This window comes from Dermacentor silvarum, chromosome 1, assembly GCF_013339745.2.
Source record: "Dermacentor silvarum isolate Dsil-2018 chromosome 1, BIME_Dsil_1.4, whole genome shotgun sequence".
Lineage (NCBI taxonomy): Eukaryota > Metazoa > Arthropoda > Arachnida > Ixodida > Ixodidae > Dermacentor > Dermacentor silvarum.
In genome coordinates, this window is record NC_051154.1 from 313,021,072 (window position 1) to 313,048,306 (window position 27,235).

A 27,235-nucleotide genomic window follows, 5' to 3' on the forward strand; every position below is an offset into this window, starting at 1 on the left:
TCTGTGTACCCGTGCACCTTTAGTCTCGGATTTCTATCTAGTATGCTTTGTTTGAAATTCTATAAGCCTAACCAGTATCCAGCGTGTGAAACAAGTGCATGCCTTATCGCCACATGTGGCCGTAGTTGACTTAGAAGTGGTATCAGTGGTCTTCTAGTCGTCTAGAAAAGCCAAATCCCAAGTAATGTTCCCCAAATTAGGCCACCTCCTATACGGCGCAGAAGCATTCCCCTCTACGTCAACTAGGCCGCTATAAAAAATATATTACGGTGTTACAAATAGCACGCGCTCCCTATTTTTTTTTTTTTTTTGCAGCTCCGGGAGAACCGATGTATATCGTGCGGCAGTCGCCGTCGCGTATTGAACAGGATGATGCGCGACAACTGGCCGTAACCATCCTCGAACCTGTGTCTTGGAATTCCAGTCCAGTCGGTTTCCGCCTGCGATGGGAACCCAATGAACAAGGCAACGAAACAGCCAGGGATTTCGATTTGCCTCTCGATGTGCCGGAACGCAAGAAGGACCTCAACGTCACCCTGTCATTGAAGCCCGGACGTGAATACACACTGTTTGCCAGCGCGCGTGGGGTCGGGGACTCCGGGGAAGTTCTCCTAGGTCCCGAGACGTCGGTGACAATGGAAACTGCTCCACTGGGTGAGTAAATGCCGAACATGTCTGTATAATAAATGATCGTAAATTGGTTAATATGAAATCACGAAGGGGACTATTGAAGGGCACTACAGTTTAAGTAAAGCGAACTATACTTGAAGAACAAATTTGCAGCGCGCACATTAAGCTTTCATGTAACCACACCTAGTCGTAATGACTAGGAACCTGTGTTGGCGACTTAAATTTGCCAATAGGTCACACAGTTCATGGCTTCAGCCTAATAAACATTTAGCTTCCGTGCATGACACCTGTCTCTACACAACAATCTTTTTTTTTTTTTTTTTGCAATGCATCACATGTTGCCGGTTTGAACTCTTTTCTTCACGACATATGCATCTCAGGGATAAATAATTCTTTTTGTTTTTAGGGTTACTTTTTGCAGATGTTTCTTCCTTTCTTTTCATTCACTGATACTACAAGCCACCTATACGGAATTATTGGAGGTCATAGCTAAAACCACGCTACAACACTGACTGGAAGAACGGAACGCCATGCTCAGCCTGATAATTACCTGCACAGGCAGCTCGTTTCGCATGTCCGCAAGGTCATGCCGTGGCTTATAAGAGGGTTTCATAGGAGAACCGAACGAAGTTAGGTCATTTCACATAATTAAAACACGTATTTTCACATTTGTACCAGTTTGGTGCCTGTGGTTTAGTAGTCATTCACCAGTAATTTTCACCATGTTGCGACATTCCTCCAGAATGTCTTCTTCACGGAGTGCATGACCTTTTATTAGACCCAGTATCTTTTGTTAGGACCAATTAACACAGGCCCTTGAGCGAAAACGTATGGCTGTGGATAAAGGTACGTCCTACGTATTCCTTCACACTTGATCTCATTCTTGACATAGTAAGACTAGTTTTCATTCCTCCTATCTAGCCATCTCACAAAAAATAGAGGCCGATCCCGGAAATAGTGCACTCTAAATGTTTTGGCTGATTCTAAGGTACCGCAGTTTTTAAATGTCGTCGTAAGCGTGAATACGTGCGACTGGGTATAAGCTGCTCTTCAATGAACCTATATGACGCCAGATGCATGTCTGTGTATGTGCCACTGGGTATTCGCAGACTTCCCACCAGCACCACCAGAAGGCGTTGTTGGGACTCGGGTAGCGTTTAGGCCGGTGATCCTTCAGCCAGAGGGATGAGTACGTCTGGGAGTAAAGCGAGAAAAAAAGGGTATATTCTATATATTTACAGTGGCTCCAAATATGAGAGCCCACGCCATGGGAGAGCACTTTGAAAGTCTCAGCTCACTACATGTCAGAGCACATATCAGAAGACGTCAGGACACTAGCACTGCGCCCTAGGTGTGTCTTTATAAAACATTTGTCTTCCCTAGTTGACCCGACTAGGGAATCAGATGGCGTTGATGCGGCCAATCAGAGGGGTCGTATTGTCTACTGAACTCCGCCTCTAATGTTGCACCTTCGAAGCAACGACGAAGCAATCCGGAAATAGGGGGTTCACACTCCTTCCACGAAATTCGGTGACTTAGTTTCTTAACCTCCGACGGTCATCTTGCCAGGGTCGGGAGAATGGCCTTCGCGCTAGTCCCCGTTTCTAAAGAAGGGTGGCGGTTGTGGTCGGTCGCTTCTAAGTGAGCTTTGTCATCGCGTCACTGCCGGTGTCGGGCCGCGTCGCCAGGTAGGCGGCCGCTGATGAAGGGGGTGGAATCGGCGGAAGCACCCAAAGAATGCGTACTGCCGAGTTGGGGCGCTTGTCGGCCCGTCTCGTCGGTGTCGGGCACTGTCGCCGTCTGGGCGACGCTGATGAAAGGGCCTGCCTCGATGGGAAACAATCAAAGAATGCGCCCAGCCGATTCGGGACGCAACAGTGTACAGAGGGAAGTGCGCTAGATGAATCCGGCTGCAATGCACGCCTCATACACAAACGGTTATTTGCAAACTGGAATAGTCATCATAAATGAGTTCTGTTGGAATTTTTGGACAGGGATGTTAGACATATCCGGCAATTTTTTACGAACCTACGCCTGACTTAGCTCGCTGGTTTCGGCATATTCTACGTTAGTTTCTTTTGAAGCATGTGCGTTAACTATTTATACCACTTTAGTAAACTGCTACTTAAAACTTGGAAATTGGTTGCACGTGTAAACGGTGCCATATGAGACTTTTATAGCATATTTGGCCGTTTTTTTTTAGAGCTCAAATCTTAGGCGCCCTTTCCTGCGGCAAGAGTTGGCGTCGGCGTAACCAAGTGAACGAGCACAGTGAAGGACGAAAGAGCGAACGCCGAGTGCAGCGGCGGATGAAAGACCCTAGAAGGAAAGTGGAGCAGGTGGCACCATGAGGCGGAAAGCGAGGAGGAGGGTATGGCGAAGCGTGAGAAGAAAAGCGTAGTGCGGCGACAATGGCTACGAGATGGCGCCTGAGATGCGCGCGTCGTCTGGTAGGTCTGTCTGCGGCGGCTGCTGTGAATGGCGTCTACGCGTCACCCTCTCGCGTTCTACAGATTAGCGAGGCAGATGCGCCTACATTTCGGTCCGTTTGCAACGTGCCGCTCGAGATAGATTGTCCGCGTGAGCCAATATATCGCGTAATGAAAACACGTAAAGGGCTGCGCTCAAATTTTGCATTAGGAAGTCTCGTAATCGTCGGGGAATCTGTTTTTTGTCCGCACACGTATACTTTTGTGCTGGTTCGTCTATATAGAGTACTGAATTCTGTAGGTCGGGTTTCGCGCTAACATCAATGAGAATCATCGTGCCGTTGCTGACTTCAATGGCAATGAGTGCAATACGTGGCAGTGCCGCTGAGAGCTTGCTTTTGTAATGAGATGACACTGAGAAGTAGCTCTAGGCTTTCAATACGTTATAACTAAAGGTTAAAGTAAAATTTAGTAACGTGCCCAAAAATTTACCTTTGGAAACTCTGAAAACAACAAAGAGCATGCGGTACAGACTTCGACAGTTTGCAGTCGGGAGTTGATAGTAAGAGTGCAGAAGCGGCTACATGTGGCCCCTTGGCGTTGCGTTATCTCCAATGGCTACGTTCCGAATCTCCGATTGCTGCGATGAAGTACTGGGGTTCGATCACAAGAGATTTTTGTTGTATTTCTCTTTCTCTACAGCACTGTGCCTTACGTGGCCAGAGCGTTATTAGCCACTTAGGTCTGACAAGACGGAAACTGTGGGTCTTCACTAGTTTACCGGAAAGCCTGGGCCCGGCCCGACCCGTGGGCTGGGCCAAGCCGGGTAGGGCGGTTTTTTCACGGGCTCCGGTCAGGATCGGGCACGGCATTTGGTTTTTGATCCGGGCTCGGGCGGGCCCGGGTTTTTTGACGCGGGCCCGGGCCGGGCTCGGACTTTCTGGTGGTGTGCATGTAACATGCAGCGAGTTATCCTCGTGCGTCTCGACTCTGAAAAATATGTCTTTTTCGGTCTGGGGCCAAGTTCGGGCCGTTGGGGCCGGGCTTGGGCCTAAGGTAAAGGGGTTGCGGGCCGGGCCGGGCCGGTAAAGTAGATTATTTTCGGGCCCGGGCCGGGCCCGGGTCTCGCCATAAAACTATTGGTTGGGCTCGGGCGGGCAGCCCAACGTAAAATCGGGCCAGGGCCGGGCCCGGACTGAAAAAAATCGGCCCGCGCAGTGCTCTAGTCTTCACTACCAGTGGAACGTCATATATATTCGACCATCGCGACGCGCGTTTAAGTATGCTTACTGCGCTATTTTAATACGAACAGCATTATTTACCTACTTCAGCCGTTTTCAGCATATCTACTATCCATCTGGCCTCTTACACCTACCGAGTGCCCCAAGTTGTCTACCTGCTTGGGCGGCTAGGTATGTAGTCCTGTATGAACCTATTTTGGCACAGGGTGGGTCCTCTAAATTTATTGTATTCGGTTCAATAAAAAAGAGGGGGAGGGGTTAAACGCTTGGTTTTGCGTATTTATTCTAAAGCAGTCAGTCCGGAGGTCTAGCTTCCTGCACAACTAAACAACCCCATTTTCACGCATCCTGAATCATCTCAGTTGAAAAACAAAACAGGAAATATCAGTTTGTCTTATTTTGGGACTTCCTGCATTCTGACGTTCCGTTGTCTCAGGTTCTCTTATGGGATGTCTGTTGTCTTACGCCCGTACTTTGGCGTCTGGTAGTATGGTGTCCTGTAGTTTTTGATTAATATTTAATTAAAACGATTACAGAGAGCTCTTTAGAACTATGTAAAGTTGTTAGTGTAAAAAATAAAATGTGAAAAGAAGAGTCTTAGGCGGGGCTTCGAACTTACAACCTAAGACTTCTGAAGCCAATATGTCCCCACTGCACCACGCCGACCGCGGTTGTACTTGTACATTTTGACCTTGTCAAGAGTAAAAATATCTATACGCAGGCGTTTACATTTGTACGTTGATAATCAAGCTTTCACTCCGCCACGTGAACTGGAGCCTCTCTAGAAAAGTAAAGGTGTTGTTACTATCGACAAGTACTCCATGAACTGCTAGAACATTCCTTTTGTTTTACACTATCTATATCAGTTAACTATGTCATCTGTTCACTGCATGCTTAGAAGACGTATTCAAGCTCTTAGACTGGGAAGGCTTAGGAGTGAAGATCAACGGCGAATATCTCAGCAACCTTCGCTTTGCGGATGACATTGTCCTATTCAGCAACAATGGGGACGAATTACAGCAACTCATGGAGGACCTTAACCGAGAAAGTGTAAGAGTGGGGTTGAAGATTAATATGCAGAAAACAAAGGTAATGTTCAATACCCTGGCAAGGGAACAAGAATTCAGGATTGCCAGTCAGCCTTTAGAGTCTGTAAAGGAGTACGTTTATCTAGGTCAATTACTCACAGGGGACCCTGATCATAAAGAAATTTACAAAAGAATATAATTGGGTTGGAGTGCATACGGCAGGCACTGCCAAATCCTGACTGGGAGCTTACCATTGTTGTTGAAAAGAAAAGTTTACAAATCATTGCATTCTACCGGTGCTAACATATGGGGCAGAAACTTGGAGGTTAACAAAGAATCTTGAGAACAAGTTAAGGAGCGCACAAAGAGCGATAGAACGAAAAATTTTAGGCCTAACGTTAAGACACAAGAAGAGAGTGGGATGGATCAGAGAGCAAACGGGGATCGCTGATATTCTAGCTGTCATTAAGAGGGGAATAAAATGGAGCTGGGCAGGCCATGTAATGCGTAGGATGGAAAACCGGTATACCGTTAATGTTATAGAATGGACACCAAAAGAAGGAACGCGCAGTCAAGGACGGCTGGGTTGAGCTGGGTTATTCGATGAGGCGGACATTAGTAGCAAGAAAAATCAAAACACACATTCAATTAATTAACAAAAATTCACTAATTAACATCTTAGTTAGCCACTTTACGACACATTGCAATTTACGAATTATAGCCGGTGAGCTTGTGAAGCGTCTCCACTTGGAATGAATTTCCATAATGACACCAGTTTGGCGATATGCGTCATCAAACTCGCCGTAAAAATGTACTGTTGTTCCGCTTACTTGTTTACCAAAATGCTGTTTTATACATTGAAGCACAAAAGTAACTGGAACGCCCATGTATTTCGCCCCACACTTTGGGAAATCATACACAGTTTTAGTGCTGCGTACGTTGCGTGCGTAAGATCGCTACATTTTGTAAAGTGCGCATGTGCAGAACGCAACACGAACGGTGCGTGATGCCTACGCGGCAGTTTCTTACGTACGCATCCAATTCTTGCGCACGTACGTGGGGAGCCTCACGTGCTGATCTCGTGGTTCTCGTGCGTTCAGGAGAGCGCGAGACAAAAGAGTAAAAAAAGAGCGCGAGACAAGAGGCGCAGTAGGTTTACGTACGTGGGCGTTTCCTTGTACTAAATGCCCTGACGTGACATCGCGCTGCCGCGTTCCGCATGGCGCTTGCGTGTTGCGTACGTATCATCATAGCGCGGCAGTACTACTTTCTAATATCTCGAACTTGTGTCATCCTGGAAATTCATTTCAAGTGGAGGCGTCCCGCAAAATCACCGGCTACAATTCGCAAATTGAAATATGTGTCGTAAAGTAATTAACTAAGAAGTTCATTTTTGTTCATTAGTTGAGTATGTGTTTCGATTTCTCGTGCTACTAATGTCCGCCTCTTCGAATAGCCCAGCTCAATGATAAGAATTATGCTACCTGCCACAGGTCATTTCTAAAATCTTCGTAAAGCTTAATTTTCAACACCCGGTACAATGATACACAAACGTACACAAGCACAAACAGTAACCAGCCACCAAAGTGTCTGGTCGAGGCCAGTGTGTCGGAGAAAGGCTGAGAGCGCCTTAGTTGCACACAAAGAACCGGCAGCGCTGCTGCAACGTTGTTCGTAGTTGTTACGTCGAGAGTACTGCCGATAGCTACTCTTAATAATTAAGGAGCACAAATTTCTGTGCAGTTGTTGGTGGATGAGGTGTCCCTCTCAATAAAAAAAATGCCAGAACAAATTTCTGTTGGTGCTGTTGGTATCATTGCAGTAGTATAGAACAGGGCTAATTTATTATTATTATTATTTGTCCGATTATTATTATTGGTCCAAGGCGTTGTTTGTTAGGACAAGATATGATACAGTGGTTATGGACGTGTGTTTAAACCAAGCCGAAAGCTTGCCGGTAAGGTTACGCTAACTAACACAGAATGATTGCTGCTAGCTATTTATCGTCTTCCTAATAATAGTGTCACACAATTCTCGAGTGCACTCGAAGAATTTTTAGAAGGCCAGATAGCAGCGGATCAGATTTGCTTGGCGGGTGACCTAAACATCAATATATTGAACACTAATTCAACTATTGTATCAGATTACCTTTACATTTTTTCAACCTACGGCTTAGAAATGACTTTAAATCAACCTACGAGAGAACTCCTGCAAAATAGACTAGTATCCTCCTGTCTAGACCACATAGCAATAAGAGCACCAAATTATTCATTAGCGGCTTGTGTAATTAGTCAAAAGATAGCGGATCACTATTTTGTGGCATGTCGCCTTAGTGAAAATCTGCCCCTTCCCGGAAAGGACAAGTCAGGAGAAAAAGATAATAGCAAACAAATGGAAGTGCAGATTTTTAATAGGAAAACATTTGATCATTTGATTGCACAGTTTGACTGGGCGCAAATGATTGGGCATTCGAACTGTACTGGAGTGTATGAAAAATTTTGTGAGCTGCTAAAGAAGTTTGAGCTTTCTAGTATGTATACAATAACTAAAAAAGAAAGAAAAGATTACGTCTGGTTTACGGCCGACATAATGAGAGCTATTTTCTACAGAGATTGGTTGTGGAAAAGGAGCAAGCGTACGCCGAAAAACAAACATTTGAAAGCGGAATATAAGATTGCGAGAAATAGGGTCGTTGCTCTCTTGAGATCAGAAAAACGGCGGTATTATTTAGGTAGATTCAATCAAGCATACAAAAATTCAGCGAAAACTTGGGCTCCAATAAATAATCTCCGAGGCAACAGTGTCGTGCCTACGAAGTTCCTAGAATCTTTTTCAGATAGGCCAGATATAGTGGTAGATAAGTTCAATCAATTTTTCACACGTTTTTCTAATACTGCGCAGTCGCAGAGACACACTTGCTCGCTCAACAAACTGTTGATGCATCTGCTTTTTTGCGTACGTTGACGAAAGAAGACTTGAGGAGAATAATTTTCAGTTTTCGAACTAGTAAACAACCAGGTATAGATGGGGTGGCTGTTGCCACACTAAGAAGAAATTTTGACACATTATCAGACATACTGATTTTTTATGATTAATGGTTTTATAAACACCGCATCAATTCCAGAGACATTAAAAACCGCAAATGTTAAGCCGCTGTATAAAACTGGGAAAAAAGATGATGTGGAAAATTATAGGCCTATCTCCATTTTGCCTATACTCTCCCAAATACTGGAAAAATTTCTGTTTGATTGTATGACTTCCTTTTTAAATAAATTTTCTGTACTAACACCAAGACAGTTCGGATTTATTGCTGCGCGAAGTACTATAACACTGTTAGAAGAGTTTACCGATGATGTTTGTTCTGCTCTAGATAAGAAACTATATAGTTGTGCTTTGCTTTTGCATTTAGCAAAAGCGTTTGAAACCGTTAACCATGACATTTTATTGGAAAGGTTGTTGCGTTTGAGTTTCAGGGGACCGTTTTTTTGATCTTCTCTATAGTTATCTGCATGACAGCTAGGTCACAGGTGGTCATGGGTAGTAAAGAAATTGTTAGCAATAGGAGATATATTACAGATGGTGTACCCCAAGGATCTGTGTTGTCACTGCTGTTATTCAATTTATTTATGAACGACTTTCCCTCGATAATCAGAAAAGCGACGGTGTATCAACATGCAGATGATACGGTCCTACTCACACGCCACATACGTTATGAGGAAGCTATTAACACTTTACAGAATGCAGTTCATAAGGCCATGCAATGGTTTGAAGAAAACTGTGTATTTATTAATGCTAAGGGAAGCTAACTCATGTGCTTTCCAAGTCAATTAAAAACTGAATACATAAGCTTACCAATATTTTTACGTGATAAACAATGCAATTCATGTACATGTACTGCTATAGAATATGTAGAGACATTGAAATACCTGGGTAGAACGTTCCACAGCGGCATGTCATGGCAATATCATATGGAATTTTTATCTGGTAAACTAAGGAGTGTTGCATATCTACTCTTTAACATAAAGGGTTTAGTACCTGTACCAATCAAGAAAATGATAGTTCACGCACTAGCATACAGTTTGCTGAGGTATGGCATAACAATTTTCGCCTTTTGTTCAGAGAGCTGGAAAAATTGGATTGCTAAATTACTAAAAATATATTAAAAATGTGGCATATGGTACTGCACTAAATTCCAATAATATAATTCGGGAATTGGGATTTTGCACTTTCGAGGACTTGTTTATCAGCACGGTTATTATTCGCCATAATTGGAGTGATGAATTTAAAGACGCATATGTTGCTCCTCGATTGCTGAGAGAAAAAAAGAACGTTTTAGAATACCTTATTCTGCTACTAAGTATGGAGAATCTAGAAGAATAGTATACATCCCAAAAATATTTAATGATTTGTCTGATGAATTTTTTTCTGCAACTTCAAAAAAACAGTTGAAGAAATTATTGTCGAAATGTTGAATTATTGTTCCCACTCGTTATTTCAATTATTTATGCTTTTGTATCTTTCTTTGCAATTTCATTGTCTGTTAACGTGTAATTACTACCAACTATTTGTCTGAAAGATGTTAAAAAATGAGTTATGTAAATATGTAACCACATTGCTGTACCGATTCTCCCGGGCCTAGTCACACAAGTCCTCATGGACTTAGACAGGCCCGTTTCTTTGTATTGTCATTGGATGTGTATCAATAAGTTATTACTATTATTATTATTATTATTATTATTATTATTATTATTATTATTATTATTCCTCGCAGCTCCCACTAACTTGTCGGCGAAGAGCATTGACCCAACCAGCGTTATCATTTCATGGCATGCTGCGAGTCCTACGCAAAGGTTTGTGGTGAGTTCCATTGCCATGACAATTAAACGGAGCATTCAGAAAGCAATATTTATCGGGTGCTCCCCGTATAGGATGGTGACAACTTGTTAATTGGTAAAGAAACATTTTTACTGCTCGAAACGCCGACGAAGTCAGCGTGTGTGTGTGTCGCCTTAGTCCATCGGCCCGAACTTTAGAGTTCATTAGGTTACCACCAGAGTTCTAACAGCATAAGCAGCTTCGTTCGCACACTTAACGCTTCTAAATTCCTTGACACTTTTTCCGTACAAGCAGGGACACTCGTATGTCTAAGGAACGTTTATAATCGGTATTGGTTATGCGCTATATAGCAGTTGACGGAGAAGCTAATAAACAATACAAGAGGGAAAGAGACGTAGAGCGAATAGGAGTGAGAACTCTAAAAAATGCTTACCCTATTGGAGTTTATCTTGTCCCCAAACCATAATCGTCGCCTGAATGGCTTGCGTTTCTTTTCTTGTAAACTATACACTCAATACTACCCTGTCAAGAATGCTATATCACGCTCATAACGCGCATGCCGGTCGCCGCCTGGAATTACCGGGGGGCTAGCAATGCAGAAGGGGAAGACGCGCAGGATAGAAGAAGGTTATTGTTTGGGGGTGCAAACATTTTTTTACAGTGAAGAAAAGAGGGTATCGGCTCCAAATTTTGCAGGAAAATTGTTAAGTGGAGTTTCACAACAGTTCTCGTGCGAACGCGGTGAAGGCTGGTGAGCGACGACATGGTCAGTATGAGAGGTCAAAGAACAGGCAGCAACGCATCGTGCATAGGGGCCACGAAACAGCCGTACTCCAGGGCTTCACAGAAAAAGCGCAGTCGGACGCCTGTGTCGGCGAAGAGCTATGACCGCGACGCGACAGCGCCACATATTCCGCACGTCGCGTCGGTCGGCTATCGGCGTTGGTTGTAAATCAGGCGCGTCATGTCGCCTAATTAGAGTATGCTTTGGCTCGGGGGTCCAAAATCTAAGGGAATGGAGAAGTAATTTTTCTAGGATACCACTGCGCCGAGGAGGAGGAGGAATAAAATTTTATTGCGATAGCAATTATATGGACACTCAAAAGCAGATTTCTGCCGTCGGCGTCGCCGTCGCCGTCGCCGTGAGGTTCCGTATGACGTCAATGGAGATGAAATTGTCGCCGCGCGCCGAACGCTGTATGTGCGAGTGAAAGGGCGCCAGGGGCGCGCGCTTTCACGGGGAGTGAACGCACGGCGGAGAACAAACGCGCGTTCTGCGCCGTGCTCGCTTAAGGGCTGCAGAAGTAGGCGTCTCTTTCCTCCTTTACAATCACCATATATGTAGAGCAAACGCGCCTTCTTCCTACGCGCGAGAGGCCGTGGGGGAGGGGGGGGGGCAGGGGGAGGGGAAGGGGGAGGGAAGGGAGGCGACGTTTAGCTGCGGCACCAAGTGCCTATTTATATCAGAGGCTCCGGCAACAGTCACCAACGCCGCACGCATTTTGAGCGAACGCGGGCAAAACGCCGACGGCGTCGACAACAGTTCTGCGTGTTGCCGGTGCTGCTGCATGTCCAAGTTTATACAGCTGATAAAGCTAATATCATTTACTCCGTATAGCTCTCTACAAATTTGCTATCGCAATTGATGCTTCGCCTTTCAGGTGAAACTGCGACAACTTTTTATTATACAACCAGCACTTTATGATGGCCGGGTCTAAGCCTCCCATGAGGGGACATCGATGGCTTGCCTCGCCACCGCCTCACGGGCTTGCTGGGTCGCCCAGGTTTGGTCGTCGAGGGCGGAGCTCCGCAGAGCCTCACGCAACCTCGACGAGAGGGTCGTGGTGTTAATGTGTGTGTACTCTGCTGGGAACTCCCACAGCATATGCGGAAGCGTAGCCGGGTGAGTGGCACAGCACCGGCAGTTGGGAGTACTGTAAACGTCTGGGAATATAAGGTGGAGGCGGGCGGGTGAAGGGTACGTATTTGTTTGTAGCAGACGTAGGGTGGGTGGTAGCCGGCGGCCGGCTGAACTTGGGGTGATGTGGCGGGAAGATTCGGCAACTGAGGTAAAAGGCCTTAACGTGATCGTTATAAGTGGTCAGATTATCCCTGGTGTCCAACTCGTGCCCAGTGAATCCGGCGCGGTTGACTAGGCCTCGCGCAATAGAGTACGTGATCCTCGTTGAGGTTGGGGAGGTGTGGGTGGACCGGGCCCGCATCGACAGGGATTCATGTCAGGGAGATCATGCTATCTTTAGAGTGTGGTGCCTGACAGAGGATACGAAGAGCTTGAGGTGAAATATGGCCTTTGCTGAAGTTATGACGGCTGAGCGAGAGCCACACACGATGATGTGAAAGGTAGGATCTACAGGGGGGGCATGGGGGATGATCACTTCTTCAGCCGTCTCGGAGGCGTAGTGTAGGACTCCATCGCGTGTGGCGACGGCCACAAATCGTGTGCCATGGGTATATTGGGCTGCATCAACAAATGTGACGCCAGGTACGTAAGCAAGGGCTTTTATGATAGCTGCGGCCCGAGCTTGGCGCCGGGCTCTGTTATATTCAGGGTGCATGTTTCTAGGGATAGGGTCTGTGTGGATCCAGCTACGGATGTCAGTCGGGATCGATTGTTTGGGGCCCTGTTGGTGATGCTATGTGAAGCCAAGCGTGGATAGAATAAAGCGTCCCGTTTCAGTTAGGGTGAGCCGTCCAAGCTGAGAGCGTTGTTGGGCTTCAATGAGTACGGCAAGGGTGTTATTAGCTCCCAGTTGGTTGAAGAGTTCAGTGCTGGTGCAATGCGGGAGGCCAAGTGCTTGCTTGTAGACCCCTCATATGAGGGTGTCGAGATTGTTTTGCTCAGCCCGGTACCAGTTGAGGTACGCAGCAACGTAGGTAATGCAGCATATGACATAGGAGTGCACGAGGCGGAGAAGGCTTTCTTCTTTGAGTCCACCTCGTCGGTTGGAGATACGTTTAAGAAGGCGTAGGGTGTTTTGAGATTGGGCGAAGATCTTGTTGAGAGCCAAGGCGTTGGAGCCGTTGGTAGAGATGATGGGACCGAGGACCCGGATACTAGGGACGTGTGGGATAGGACTGCCATCTTGAAGGCGTAGGGTGATGGCGTCACAGGGTCGGTGATGAAATTGGTGTTTGGGAGGGCGTCCCCGCTGAATGGACTTGTAGAGTAGAAGCTCCGATTTAGCCGGTGAACAACGCAGTCCGGTTCCTTGGAGATAGGCTTAAACCATCTCAATTGCCGTTTGGGGGGCTGACTCCGCTTGACCATCACTGCCTCAGTACGTCAAGATGGTGATGTCGTCGGCGTAGATGGTATGGTTGATATTGTCGACTCATTGTAATTGCTGGGCAAGGCCAATCACGACTAAGTTAAAAAGCATGGGAGAGATAACTGAACCTTACGGGGTGCCTTTGCTGCCAAGGGGAAGCTGGTCTGATCGTAAATCCTTGGCCGAGAAGGTGGTCGTGCGATTGCAAAGGAAGTCGTGGATGTAATTGTAGGATCACTCTCCCAGGTGGAGGGGGGAGATCTGGTCAAGGATAGCTGCATGGGAAGTGCTGTCAAAGGCTTGAGTGAGGTCGAGTCCCAGGATGACTTTCGTGCAACGGGAACGGTCGTTTAGTACTTGATGCAACATAGCGTATTGAGTAGAAAGGTGAGGGCGAAATCCAGTGATGGTGTGGAGATAGATAGAGTTGTCTTCGAGGTGTGTGTTGATGCGTGATAAAAAGGTATGTTCCATCACCTTGCCTACGCATGAAGTGAGGGAGATAGGCCTTAGGTTGTTGAGGCTAGATGGTTTGCCAGGTTTTGGGATTAGGATAACATTGGCAGTCTTCCAGGCAACTGGGACGGCGCCATTGCGCCAGCAATCGTTGATGTAGTCAGTCAGATGAGACATGGACTCGTTATGGAGATTGCGAAGGGTTTTGTTTGTGACCTCGTCGGGGCCTGGAGCAGAACGACCGTTAAGCTTGCGAAGAGCAGCATTTATCTCAGATACGCTGAAATCGGCGTCTAGTGTAGGGTTGGGATTACCGATGTAATTGCTGTGTGGACTGACTTGTCCCCTGGCGATATAGCTGGTGCAGAGGTAGTCAAGAGCTCGTTGTGGACCTTGCTTAAGGGTGTCCTTATAAAGGAGTTTCTGCTGCCGATCCTGTTGGGTAGTGCGTGTGGTAGTATTGTCAAGCAGGTGTTTGAGGAGTTTACCACGAGGATGGGCGATGAAGTTGTCCATCCACCGTGTTGCACAACTCAGTCCATTGTTGCCGGCCGAGGGTTTGACAGTGCTCCTCGATGGCTGTATTGATTTAGAGATCTTACCTCTGAGACGACGGTAGGCACTGCCCCTTCCATCAAGCTAGGATGGAGGCCTTAGCCTCCAGAAGATGGGTGAGGCGGCTATCCATGCGTTCAACTGGGGCATCTGTAGTTACCACCTGAGTGGCCGTTTGAACGTAAGTGCGTAGCGCTTGCATCCAGGTGTTAATGTCGGCAATGCCTTCTGCTGAGGTAGCACCAATGCGTACCTTACGAAATGCATCCCAGTTGGTAATGGTGAATTCTTTAGTGGGGGCAGGGGCGGCCGTGAGTTGTGGTAAAGAGATAGAAGGATATAATGGTCGCTGCCCAGGTATTGCTGTATATTAGTCCAGTGTGCATTGTTGATATGTTTGATGAAGGTGGGGTCGGGGGTAGAGTCCCGGTTATAGGAGGTACCGAGAAGTGTGGGAAAGGAGAGATGCGTGATAAGGGTGAGGCCTAAGTTGTGGTAATCTTGCCAGAGGTTGCGAACTGCACCTTCCGTGCGAACGTAACCCCAGCATGTATGGGCGAGGTTGAAATCGCCGCCGATGAGGAGGGGTGCGTTCCAGCTACGTGAAGAGCCTTCTTAAAGAGGGTGAGGAAGCGACACTTTGCTTTGCCCTTGGGGCTATTGTAAATGTTCAGAAGGAAGATGCAGTCTTTCCGTTTACGATTGGGAATTAATTCTAGGAATAGGTGTGCGATGTGAGGACTATGCAGATCATGTTGAATAACAGGCATACGACGTCATAATAGGTTGGAAACCCGGCGAAGAGGGTGGGTGGTATGGAAGGTTTGATAACCGGGGAGCGTGGTGGGGGAGTTATCGGTTTCTTGAAGTAGGATAGCATCCGGGTGGCTGGTATGTTGGCGTAGGTACTGGCGTAGAAACCGGTTGTTTCTGCTGAAAGTGTCGGCTGTTCCACTGCCAGATGAGGGTGTCTTGATTAGTGTGAGCCAAGATGGGAGATGGTGGATGTCGCCATCGGCGTCCCGGAAGGCTCGCAGACGGGGGCGGATTGGCTAGGAGGCGTGAAAATATGATTTTTCAGGTTTTTCACTCGTTGGACAATAACAATGAGTGCGTGTGGGATGGAGTCCAGTGCATGTTGGAAAGTGCTCATAGTTGTTTGAAGTGAGATGAGCATGTCTTTAACTTCAGAGTGGACCTGGCCCGTGGCTCCATCTTGCAGGGCTCTCTTCTTGGAGGCGGGAGTTGTGGGGGCCTCCTAACTAGGGACAGGGGCGTTCTGAGCGATAGGTGTAGGGGCTGGTGTTTGGGATTGTTTGAGGTCTCTAACTTCCTGCGTGAGTTTAGTAAGGAGATCGCGTAGGATGGCGTTCTCGCGCTTAAGGTGAGTATTTCTGGCTTATCTGGGGAGGGAGGAGGGGAGGGGGCTTGTGTGTTGGTCATGTTACGACCCTCTCACGAGGTGCCCTTGCGGGCCTCTGCGAAGCTCACCTTGTTCTTGTTGATTGATGTGATGCGTGATGCCGATGCGCCGAAGTTGAGTATGTTTTTTTTTTGCATTTGAAAGAAAAAAGTTTAACTCTACTGAATGGAGAAAGCCAGATTTGATTTAACCAGTCCAAATAAAAAACTAACTTCAGTATTGCGAAAGTGAAAACAACCGTGTATCAAATATGCAATATCTAACACGGCAATTAAAAATAACAAAAAAAACAATCCCATAGTTCTGTTTACTGCGCCCATTAACCCACTGTGTTTATCAATTTAGTCCGCTTTACTGTCTAACGCGAACAAAATGGATGTATTATACACCAATGTATTATTTCTCAACTTCTCTCAAGTTTGTCCGCTTTAGATGTTCTAACGAATGCTATTCACAAAACTGTGATATCTGTTTTTGGTGAGGGGTAATAGATTTGGTAGACTTTGTGCTTCTATTTTTCTGACAGTTACCTTTTCTTAGGCATTTTATTATTATTATTTCAAGGTTCCAAGTGAAAAATCAGCTTCTTACAGGCACTATAATTTAGCTTTGTCTCTCAAATGCCACAATATCATTGAAATCAGTCCCCGGGTTGTCTCATAAAATCATTTCTGCATTTCACGTGTATTTTAATAGGCGGCATCGGAGTTTTCCCAGTGCTAAAGTCAAGAACAGCCAGCAACGCAGCCCTACTTGACTATAGGAAGGCGAAACCAGGTGCCGGCGCCGATAGAACTGGCCTAGCATGCAAGAATATGCGTAGGGTATAACGGAAAGTATAGATGTTATAAATGCGGATATGGTGCAAAAATTGAATAGGCTTGGGTACAAAGAAATAATTGCACTGGATATCGTGAGGCGTTTGCAAACTGTTGCGTAGATTGCAGGCAGTGGCAATACAAAAGGACAGGAGATAACGAGGGGATGAAAACTGTTAAACAGCTTCGCTGTCTTTGACGAGTTGCTTCGATTGGCATACATCTTCGATGATTTTTTTGCTGGTCTTTCATGACTTCATTTATTGGCCTTTGCAGATTCATCGATCCTTTGAAGCACCACTGCGTGCATGTGAAGTCGGACTCTGTCCCTATGACGACAATTTGTTTACTGATGACCGATACTCTGTTGACGGCACACGCCTCGAAACGTCGACTGTTGTGCTCGACGGAAGTTCACAGGAATCGTCGTCCTACAGTCTGCCCCTGTTCAACCTCTTGTCGTCTGCGAAGTACACAGTAAATGTCATGGCATGTGGTGTTGAATTATGCAGCAGCAAGACAAACATGACTTTTACAACTCCTCCTTCAGGTGAGATAGCACCTGCCTTGCAGGGGGCTTGAGTGTTATCGTACGCCACAGACGGAACTTTTCCGACACTCACAGCGCACACTGTGTACAAACTTAGGAGCTTACATTTCGCTGCATAAATGCCGACATTTTGAGTGTTTTTTGCGCAGAAAAAAAACAGGAAAAAAATAAATATATTAAGTTTTTCTAGACTGTTACAATGCACCACCTTAGTGGCCAAGTTTCGTGAAACACGTTTTCCCTGTTACAGAAAGCTGAAAAAAAGTTACCTTTAAATTACCAATTCAGAAACGAGGATCCGCGAAGTTCTGGTGATAAGAGCACAATTATATTGACCACTGGTAATATTTCGCTGCATAGCTGCCTCTAAATCGCTCAAGGATGCCGATTTTTTATAGCTGGGTTTACGAGTGTTTTCATGCATAAATAGCAGATATGCTATCAACCATAATTATAACATAGAGAAGCGGTTTCCGGCCGCCATTTTGAAGAATAGGCTGAGGCAAACTCTGCAGTACCCGGTCGCCTATTCCGCAATGTCACTATGAGTCCTACTGTTTGTCTGGCATTTCGTAAGTGACATTCAGTTTTGGAAGTGGATGGCAAAGCATCGGAGACGACGGGTGCGGCCATCACCCATCATTTTTGCTTGCGGCCTATTCAGTCGGTCAGTCCATTTTGTTTGCTAGCAACATCCATGACTTTGTGGTAGCATTTTCGGGGGCACTAAAGTGGCTGCACGCAATCGAATGCTCAAGTGGTACTTTATTTTTCAAACCACAGAAGCTATCATCACGGAAAGAAATTATTTGGGTATTTCTCAAGAGAGTTATACAAGTTACAAGTTCTTCGAGGGCCAATTTGCGTTTATAGCAATACTTCAAAAGTTAGTGAAATAATCATTGCCAAAAATTTCCTAAGTTAAAATACTAAAAATACTCTGAGTTGCTCAAGAGGACAGTGAGGAATACTAAGATAGTTGCAGGCTCGTAAAGGACCCGTGAATTTTTTTAGGGCGTAGCACGAGTTAGCGAAAACACCCTGTATGTGAGAACACCGCAGCAGACGCCCTCCTGCCCACGAACACTTACGACATGCGTCCTGCACTCACACCTCGCATACACGTCTATCCTGCACGATGGTAGCGGGAACCCAATCTTGTCTTGCGTGCGCACATGATTTTATTGCCATATGAATTACTGGGACACTTTTGGTGAATTTTCGCCGTCATTTTCGTCCTGATGTTCCGTATTAAGTCCAAGTGCAATAACATTCTATACCACCCCTTGCATCAATGTGCTTTATTTGTAAAAGAGCGCGTGCGAGAGTGAGCCGACAAGGATGCTGGCTTGATGCGCGCCGTATTCCCGCTCGCCCACTGTTGCGCGCGCAATGGGCTTGGGAGGGGGAGGAGGGGGGGCTGGTGAGCACGCGTCTCCTCATCTAGACCTGCCGTTGCTGCGCATGGCACGGCTCAGCCTGGCTTCGCGCTCCCTATCTTGGAGGTAATCTGCGGGGTCAAAAATCTAGGTGCGCCAATATGGCTGGTCGTTGCGTGAGCGCTGTGTTCTTACGCGCCGGGTGTTGGAGGCCGCGTAAGTTTCCTAGAACCGTTGAAGCGAGAGGGAGCACGAAGCGTTAGCTCGTCACTGCTGCCGCTCTTCATCACGTCAGCCTTGTGACAGCGAGTGCGATCTGTTCATGTGCGCCTGCGCACGATACACCGCACTTGTTAATTTATTTTATGAACAATTGTCCAGTTTGATTTGTATGGCCGCTAAAACTGCGAACCTTATACTTTGTGTATATTTCCAATCCGTTGCTGTCGTTATCAATACGTCGCCTTTTGGGCGAAATGGCGACTTTTCTATCGTTACAAAAATGCCGATACCACGGGCACTATAACCCTGAAGCTATTCGAAACTTTGCAATCACAATTCTGCAATCAACCATCCACGATTGGTCTAAAAAGTTTTGGGAACCACCACGTCGTTTGCGTGTCACGCGACCTCATGAAAGGTGCGATAGCTCCCCATCTGATATAACATCAACACACTGATTATGCATGATTAAACCTAACAAAACAAGAATTATTTCTGATTCGACGCCTTTCCCCATTAGCTCTCTGCTATCGACCAAAAGTTTGCGGGCTGTGTCCACTTCGCCTGTCAGGCAACGTCACAAAACTGCGAAAGCTCATCCTGTTAATGTGGCGTGTACACGTTAACGATGCATTAGGATGCCGAACAAAACGGAATTTTTTTCTGAATAGGTGGAGACTGCCCCGTCCCGAAAGGAATAAAATATGGCTGCCGACCGATAGCTCAGACACTGGCTTCTCGGAGCTGCCGGAAAGCATAGATTTTTTTATAATAAAACTTATTGCGTGACAGTACACAGCTTTAGTATAGCGTAAAATGCTTGCGTTAGTGTTAGCATGTTCCCCACGCTAAAGCTTTGCGTGGCGCTATGGTGTGCGTCCCTCCCAGACATTTATTTTAACGCATGGGAACGCAAACGTAAACGTAGAAGATGTTCAAAGACAGGGCCCCATCTGGTGCCTCGTGACCAACGTATCCAAGCCAATACAATCCATTAGAAACCATTCTGTTTTGCTATGCGGGCGCGTCTCGTCAGGCTTAGGGACGGCGCAATCGCTAAACGATTTGAGAAATTAGACGCACTATGCGCTCATAACTGGCGTTTGTTTTCGGTGAGTTTAGAGGAAACGAAAGCTCATTTCAATAGTTACTGGCGATCAACGAGTGTTAAAGCATAGCCATCACCAGAATTCACGGTTAAGCGGGAGCCACGGGTGCCGCTATGTTAGAGAACGCCATTTCTTAGCGTCCGTACTTTGCGTGCGTTAGTGTTGAATGCAATATCCTGAAAATACACAGTTTTAGTATAGCGTATAGCAGCAAACGCAAACAGATAACGTTAGCGATAGCGTTGCGTGTTGCACACTGCGCGTGCGCTGTACGTAAACGGTGCTGGAGCTCTTATGGACGTACTCTATTTTCGTGATTTAGTGTTCAACGCTAACGCTCGCAAAGTGAGGACGCTAAGAAATCGCGTTGTCGAACATGGCGGCATCCATGGCTCCCGCTTCACGGTGAATTCTCGAGGTGCAAAATTGTGAATAATTGTCGTTAATTGTGTCACAGTAGAGAAACCTTTATGGAAACCATGCTGGTGAGGAGAAAGTACATTGTTGTCACTTAGAAATTTGGTTATTTCATTAGCTATAATATGTTCGATTAACTTGCAACATGATGAAGTTAATGATATCGGACAATAAATGGTCACTAGGGTTTTGTCACCTTTTTCCAGTATGGGAATGACACGCGCAGTTAGCCAGTCTTTAGATTAGCTGAAGATAACGAGGGACGAAAGATAACAAGAAAAGGGGCTAACGCTTCAGCATACCTGCGCAGAAAAGCTTTTGGTATGTCCTCTGGTCCTGGAGGTGCTTTAGCTTTGAGGTTCAGCAAGATCGACACTACACTCAGTTGCGAAACATTATCAGAGTTCGAGTTACCTGACATGCGGTTAAGGTTTATACCACCATTGAAATGGCAAAGAAAACTGAAAATAATGATTGAAGTGCTCCACGATACGTTGTTTTTCGACAACAACATGGCCCTCGTGAACAATTTGGTCAGTTGACTTAGAAAAGCCCAAAAATGTTGCGGTGCCATTCGAATGACATTTGGCAATGTATGGTGAAAATACCAGCGCTTAGCTTGCCGTACTTGTTGGTTTAGTTTATTTTGGATTTCGTGAATCAAAACCCGTGAGGCACATTTTCATCTTAAGCGATTAACTTTTCTTTTAAGGTATAAGATCTCTCTCACTATGCAGGGAGTAGTATTGAAAGTTTTTAGTTTTATTGAGAATAAAGTTGCTAAGGCAGTCAGTGATAATTTCTTTAAAATTATCCCAAAGCACAGTAGCGTTGTTACCGTGAAAGTTATCAAGGATGTTCAAGATAATCCAAATCACTTTCGTCTCTGGCACGAGAGAAACCTTCAACAGTGGTTGTTTTGCATTTTTTGGTGCACTTCCAAAGGACAAGAAAAATAGACCACACTATGATCAGGAATTCCGGGTTCAATCGAAACAAAAAAGTTTTCTAAGCAACGACTTACAAAAACGACATCTAGTATGGTTTCTGGCGTACGACAGGTGCGCGTTGGCTGCTTAACAACCTGTTGTAGATTGTGAGACAGAATGATGTCATGCAAGTAACCTAAGTGCGAATTATTCCCGGGGCAGAAAAGCATCGTTCTCCCAATCATTATCTGGTAGGCTAAAGTCGCGTACAAGTAGTACCTTATCGCTTGCGAATGTAAACATGTGTTCAAAAAGATCACGACATAATTCTGGGGGCGAGTCAGGTGCTCGATAAACGGCAGATAGCAAAAATGATTTATCCCAGCAAATAAGCTTTATTATAACAGATTCCTAGTTATCGGCCTGATAGAACAAAGTAGCGGATATAGTTTGTTTTACTAAAACAGCTACCACGCCCCCTCTAGTACACCTGTCACGGCAATAGGCTCGATAAGATGGAGGAAACACGACGGCATCTTCAGTCATGCAACCATGTTTCTGTTATCACAACTACATGGGGATTGTAACCCATGATGGTTGCCTCAAGTCTTTCTGATTTATTAACGACACTGCGGGCGTTGATGTTTAAAATTCTCAATTCTTTAGCATAAGGGGAAGTGTCAGCAGTTAAGTCAAGCAAGTCAAGCATTTTTCGAAGTATTTTATGGCCGTCAATTTTTATCCTCAAGTTCTTACTGTCATCCCATGTGATTAGCTCATTGTTGACACGCATCTTATAATTAATTAAGCAAACTTTCTTGCCATGTTCTTATTCACTTTTAGCACTATCCCACAAGAGTTTTCGTTTCCTTATTGTGCTGCGCGAATAATCGTTTTCAATATCTATTCGACTACCCTTTAATTTGTACGCACTTTTTAAGAAAAAGTGCGTACAGTGTGTTTTTGTAAGTACAGCGGGCGTACAGTGTGTAAGTGTGTTTTTCGGTAAAATCCTGGAAGTAAATGATGACTGGTCTCTTGTTACCTTTCTTACCAAGGTGATGCATTTTGCCGACAGATTTGCAAAGAACAGCATGCTTTGCAGAAAACACCTCGTCAAGAACTTTATTTTTAAGAACAGGTTCAGTTTCGCCGATATCATCCGGAATGCCAAAGACTACCAGATTGGATCGCCTGCTCCTATCCTCCAGATCAGTCAACTTCGCTTCTAGTGATCTTACTGTACGCTCAAGGTCATCTACACGCGAGACTCGTTTTTCTAATTCAATTAATCTGGTTCCTCAAGCCGCGATAACGTTTTCTACCTTATTATGTTGCTCCCTGAGTGCAGTCACGTCCGCTGCCAGTTTATTCTGACCAGACAGCAACTCTTTCAGCATGGACTCGATAGAGGCCTCGCTACCGTCAGTGGGACCAGAATTTAACTCGATGTCGCCGCACATCAGCAGCAAGCATACGAAGTACAAATCATGGACAATAGAAACACACCGTAGGGGGCACGGCAAGACCAAAAGACCGCGACAATCACTTCTAATCGTTCTATAGTAGATACTAACCTGCATGAGGTAGCAGAACGGTTTATGCCACATGCTCGTCGATGGTCCGCCGTGTCCACTGAAAGTGTAGGTCTGGAGCTGTTCCCTTATAAACCGATGCGTTGACGTCACGTGAAGAATAGGCGGCGCCTCAAGTGACGCGCCCCAAAACAGTGAAGAAATGGCGTCATGAAGGCAGCGATGTCACATCGGTGTCGTAGTTGTGATCCAAGTGCACTTAGCGAAGTTAGGCAGAGAGGGATGGTCGACTGCATTTCTTGAAGACTGGTCAGACTGCGGCACTATCGTTGATCCGCCCAGACCATGAGCAAGCACCTGCACGAGGTAGCTGAACGGTTTATGTACGCCACATGCTCGTCGATGATCCGCCGTGTCGACTTAATGTCAAAATTGGCCTTTATACCTCTCAGTACTGTCTTTTTCGGTCATGGAAGAGGAGAAGCATAACCAGAAAACGTCATGTGATAATCTCGGAGGCATATTCATAAAATATAAGAATATACAACATTCCAAAAAGCATCGTATGTTGTCACTATATGAAAAACGGCGTTTTCTAGTCGTCTCAAGCGCGGTTGCGTCATTGTGTCGGCTTCGCAGGTGGCTTCGTCGGTGATGCCTGATGCTGATGCATGACGGCCGCAGCTGCTAAAACCTACCATGAACAGAAGAATGCATTGACTATCTTCAAAGCGGGAAGGTGCGGGTTCGCTTATCATTTACAGCGCCGAGGCTCGCATGCGCGGAGGAAAAGGCAGTAACAGCGTCAGACAACGTCGAATCGCGAAGCCTGACTTCGTGACATCGTCCTCCCGCCTCAACTTCAAGCCCTATCCCTCCATGCCCGTGACGCACAATCGCGATTGAAGCTGCCCGTATGTCTAAGCCCGCCGGGTGGTAACATGGTAATCACGTAGTATTGAAAGCTAGGTGGAGGGACGTAGGAGAAAATCTCCATTACTTTTTTATTTGTTACCCTCAAAAGAATAAAAGGGAGGGAACAATTTCGCTGGCCGCACCATAAATCTATAGGTGATTATTGACACTTGAACATCTGTCAGCAAGGTAACGGGTAAAAGTGCACCAAATAGAAGACAGTAAAAAAAGAAGAAGAGCGAGATGGAAAACATCATTATTAGGATATTGAAAGAGAAGAATTTCGATCATGTACAGTATTTACAGTGTCTGCAACAGCTGCAGAGAGTCCCGGTACCTTCCGTGGCACCCAGAAACGACGCCGTCTCTGACATTGGCCTCACTGTTGTCATTCAGGACAGACATCATCCGAATGAAACAGCCATTATGAGAGCTACGGCAACTTGCGATTCATGCACTAACTCGACAATGAAACACTTGCTCCGTACGACAATGTTTGCTGGTACATTTTGCATGGCACTATAGGTAGCTAAGCCAACGTAACCTATAGCTCACCAAACAGATGATATACCAGGCATTCGAGTCAGCGCGCCTATCTTGAGGACGGACCCCTGTTTCTCGAGAAGTACGTATAGGAATTGATATCAGCGAAAAACTGGGGATTATGTTGGGGGCGCTGGCTTAAATTCTCTTGCGTAAATGTAGGAAGAATAAAACAATTTTAGATCTCTCTGAGGTAGCATAAGTCTGAAGCAGTAATTGGCGCTAATTGTTCTGTCACGCTGACATTCTAAGTAGCGCTAATGCGAACGCCGTGTGTTGCCTTTCTTATGCCTGCCCTTGCATTTTTAGCGCTACTTAGGATTCCACTGCTACATAGGTCACTGAGATAAAAAAAAATTATACATGGCCATTCAACACGAGAAGAGTGTGGTGAATGTGGCGTACTGTGATTAAAAATTTTACATGCTACCTTAGGGTGGGCAAAGAGTCTAGTAAAACTGTTGAGCATAAAGTCTTGCTTACGGAACTTTCTGCTCTATAGAAATGTTACGTATAACACGATAGCAGTGCCTTATAATCTAACACTTTTTATTCTGTTTTCACCATATGCAAGACTGTGCCCTATTCCCGGCCACTTCCGGTTTTGCAGAATTCTCAGGTAAAATAACTGCACAGCACAATTTATCAAGAAAACAAAACATAATTTCAGCATCCAAATTTCAATAATGAAGGGTAGAAACATCTAAAAAAACACTCACAACAAATTAATGTGAATGTATAGGCCAAAGCTAAGCTGCTACATATGAACAATATGAGCAACAATATGAACAACGATATTCATTTCTAAGTTGTAAATTATGTAGGAATTAAGAATCGGTTAGGTATAATTTAGAACTGTTCCATCGATGCTGTTAAAGACTGAAAACTTGAAGGAAAAATGCTATTCGCTCCCTTGGATAGACTTCTGAGCGTTTCGCCATTACTTACCTCAACTTCCTTTATTTAAGGCTGTTTTGGCATTTTCGCAGCTATTTCCACGCCTGTAATCACGACAATCCTATCGAACGACTCTAGTTCGCTGTACTTGGCAGGGAACATCACGCTCCCATCGAACACCCCAGAGCTGAACCCGGAGTTCAATGTGAGAGTGAAGACGAATGGCTTCTACCGGCTCGTTCACACGGTGGAGAAGACGATCAGAATTGCGGATCTCAGCTCAGGGACAGAGTACGAAGTTGAGGTGCTGCTTTGTCTGGAGAGGACGCCTGGAAAACGAGAATGCGGCCGCCCTGCAAAAGCCACCATAAGCACTTGGCCTCTTGGTAAGCAAGAAGCATTAATGCCGCATATAGTCTTGCTTCATATGTGCCGTTCTAATCTTATACCTCCTGTGGACCTTGCAGCTGCCAATTGTTGATTGCCAGAGAACGCTATACTGACTAGTTATTAGCGCGGAAACGGTGATTTGCAGCGAAAACCCGATATGAAGAAAAAAAAATAATCCCGGCATAAACAACCTTGGGTTGACATCTTCGTATACGCGAGAGCTTGTGCATTTCAAGAGATATGCGCTGCAGATTTCAGTGACGAACATGCCACTCAGCCACCATGGTGGACCTTGCAAAGAAAGTGTTTTTTTTTTTATTCAGCATTAAAACGTATGTAACCACGAGACATGACATGCTTGACTGTGTATAAATGTACAGTCAACCGAAAATATTTACGGACCACGGGATCCCAAAAACCATTCAATTCCGGAGAAGCCTGCAGCAGTAGCCAGTACAACTGTATACGACAATGTTGTTTGCATAATCTAGTCAAGACCCGAAATGCGAACACCAGGCTGCGTTCTAAGGCTGCGGAGATATTCAACTTTTCCTCAGATTTCATGGTCGGTAATATTTTTTTTGTTTACTGTACCAAAGTGCCACAGTATACGACGAGAGGCGCGCATGGAATTTCGGGGACGAACACGCCCCGTATTTCATTCTTCATTGTCACCTAGAAGATGTACGTGCCCATTTTCTTTAAATACAATGTCGCAATGCGACGTCCCTAGGATGCCAAGCGTCTCAAGTGCAGATTTGCGCGAGCTTGTTCCTCCTTTGCAGTTGCGCGAGTCCGTGGTCTAAAGGTTAGAGCACGGAACTTCTGTACTGGGGGTCCTTGGTTCAAAACGGATCATCGGACATTTGATTAAAGCCAAGCTGTTGATGGCTAGGCTTCTGTGCATTTTTCTTGTGCGTGTGAAAAAATGTGGACCGATCCTGGTGATTGTGCAGACCGGGTGCAGAGGCATTATGGCGCATACCCCCGTGGACTCCAGGTGGTGGGCTCCGGGACTTGTAACGCGTCCTTGAAATACCCTTGTCATACCTTGGACCAAAAGAGGTCCCAAGAAGAAGGGTTACAACGGATACTATGATCGGATCTTAGCCCAAAAGGCTGATGCACGTCGGTCATGTCTGCGTTTGCACCTCCCTCTCTGTGTCGGCGTTGAAACCGCTTACATGCCTAGTTTACTGCCGCTCACCTGGGGCAGCGGCACCGTCGCCCGTGTATATAAGACAAGGTGCCGTTCTCCATTATGACTTTCACTTCTTTTCTCTCGTCGTAATGGCGAGGCCGCGTGTACTGCGTACTCCCGGCAACAATTGCATCCGCGACTCTGTTCCTGCCGTCGCTCTACGTTGGCGCGTTGCTCGCCGGAAAACCGGACTATACGCGGCCTCACCATTCTGTGTCACCTGTGTGTCGTATGCTTAACAGCTTCGCTGGCGCTGCACCTTCACAGAGTGGAATGGCTCGTGATATTTATCTCTAGTGGCAACTAGTAATATCGTGCATGTGATTTCAGTTGGCCACCAACAGCTACAAACATACAAACTACAAAGTGAGTAGAACAACCCAAGAGAGATATCGGTTTAAAACAAAAATAAGACTTTTAAATCGAAGGAGCGGGAAGCCAC

At 45.7% G+C, this 27,235-nt stretch overlaps 1 protein-coding gene across 1 annotated transcript in view; it reads left to right on the plus strand.

Annotated features, from left to right (window-relative positions):
- LOC119442353 (uncharacterized) overlaps positions 1-25,683 on the plus strand; it is a 188,855-nt gene extending 163,172 nt beyond the window's left edge. Inside the window, exons 5-9 of the mRNA XM_049661609.1 lie at positions 316-654; positions 10,100-10,185; positions 16,983-17,256; positions 25,295-25,588; positions 25,670-25,683. Of these exons, the coding sequence (XP_049517566.1) occupies positions 316-654; positions 10,100-10,185; positions 16,983-17,256; positions 25,295-25,588; positions 25,670-25,683 (1,007 nt within the window). The remainder of the gene's footprint in view (positions 1-315; positions 655-10,099; positions 10,186-16,982; positions 17,257-25,294; positions 25,589-25,669) is intronic.
- The last annotated feature ends 1,552 nt before the right edge of the window (positions 25,684-27,235 follow it).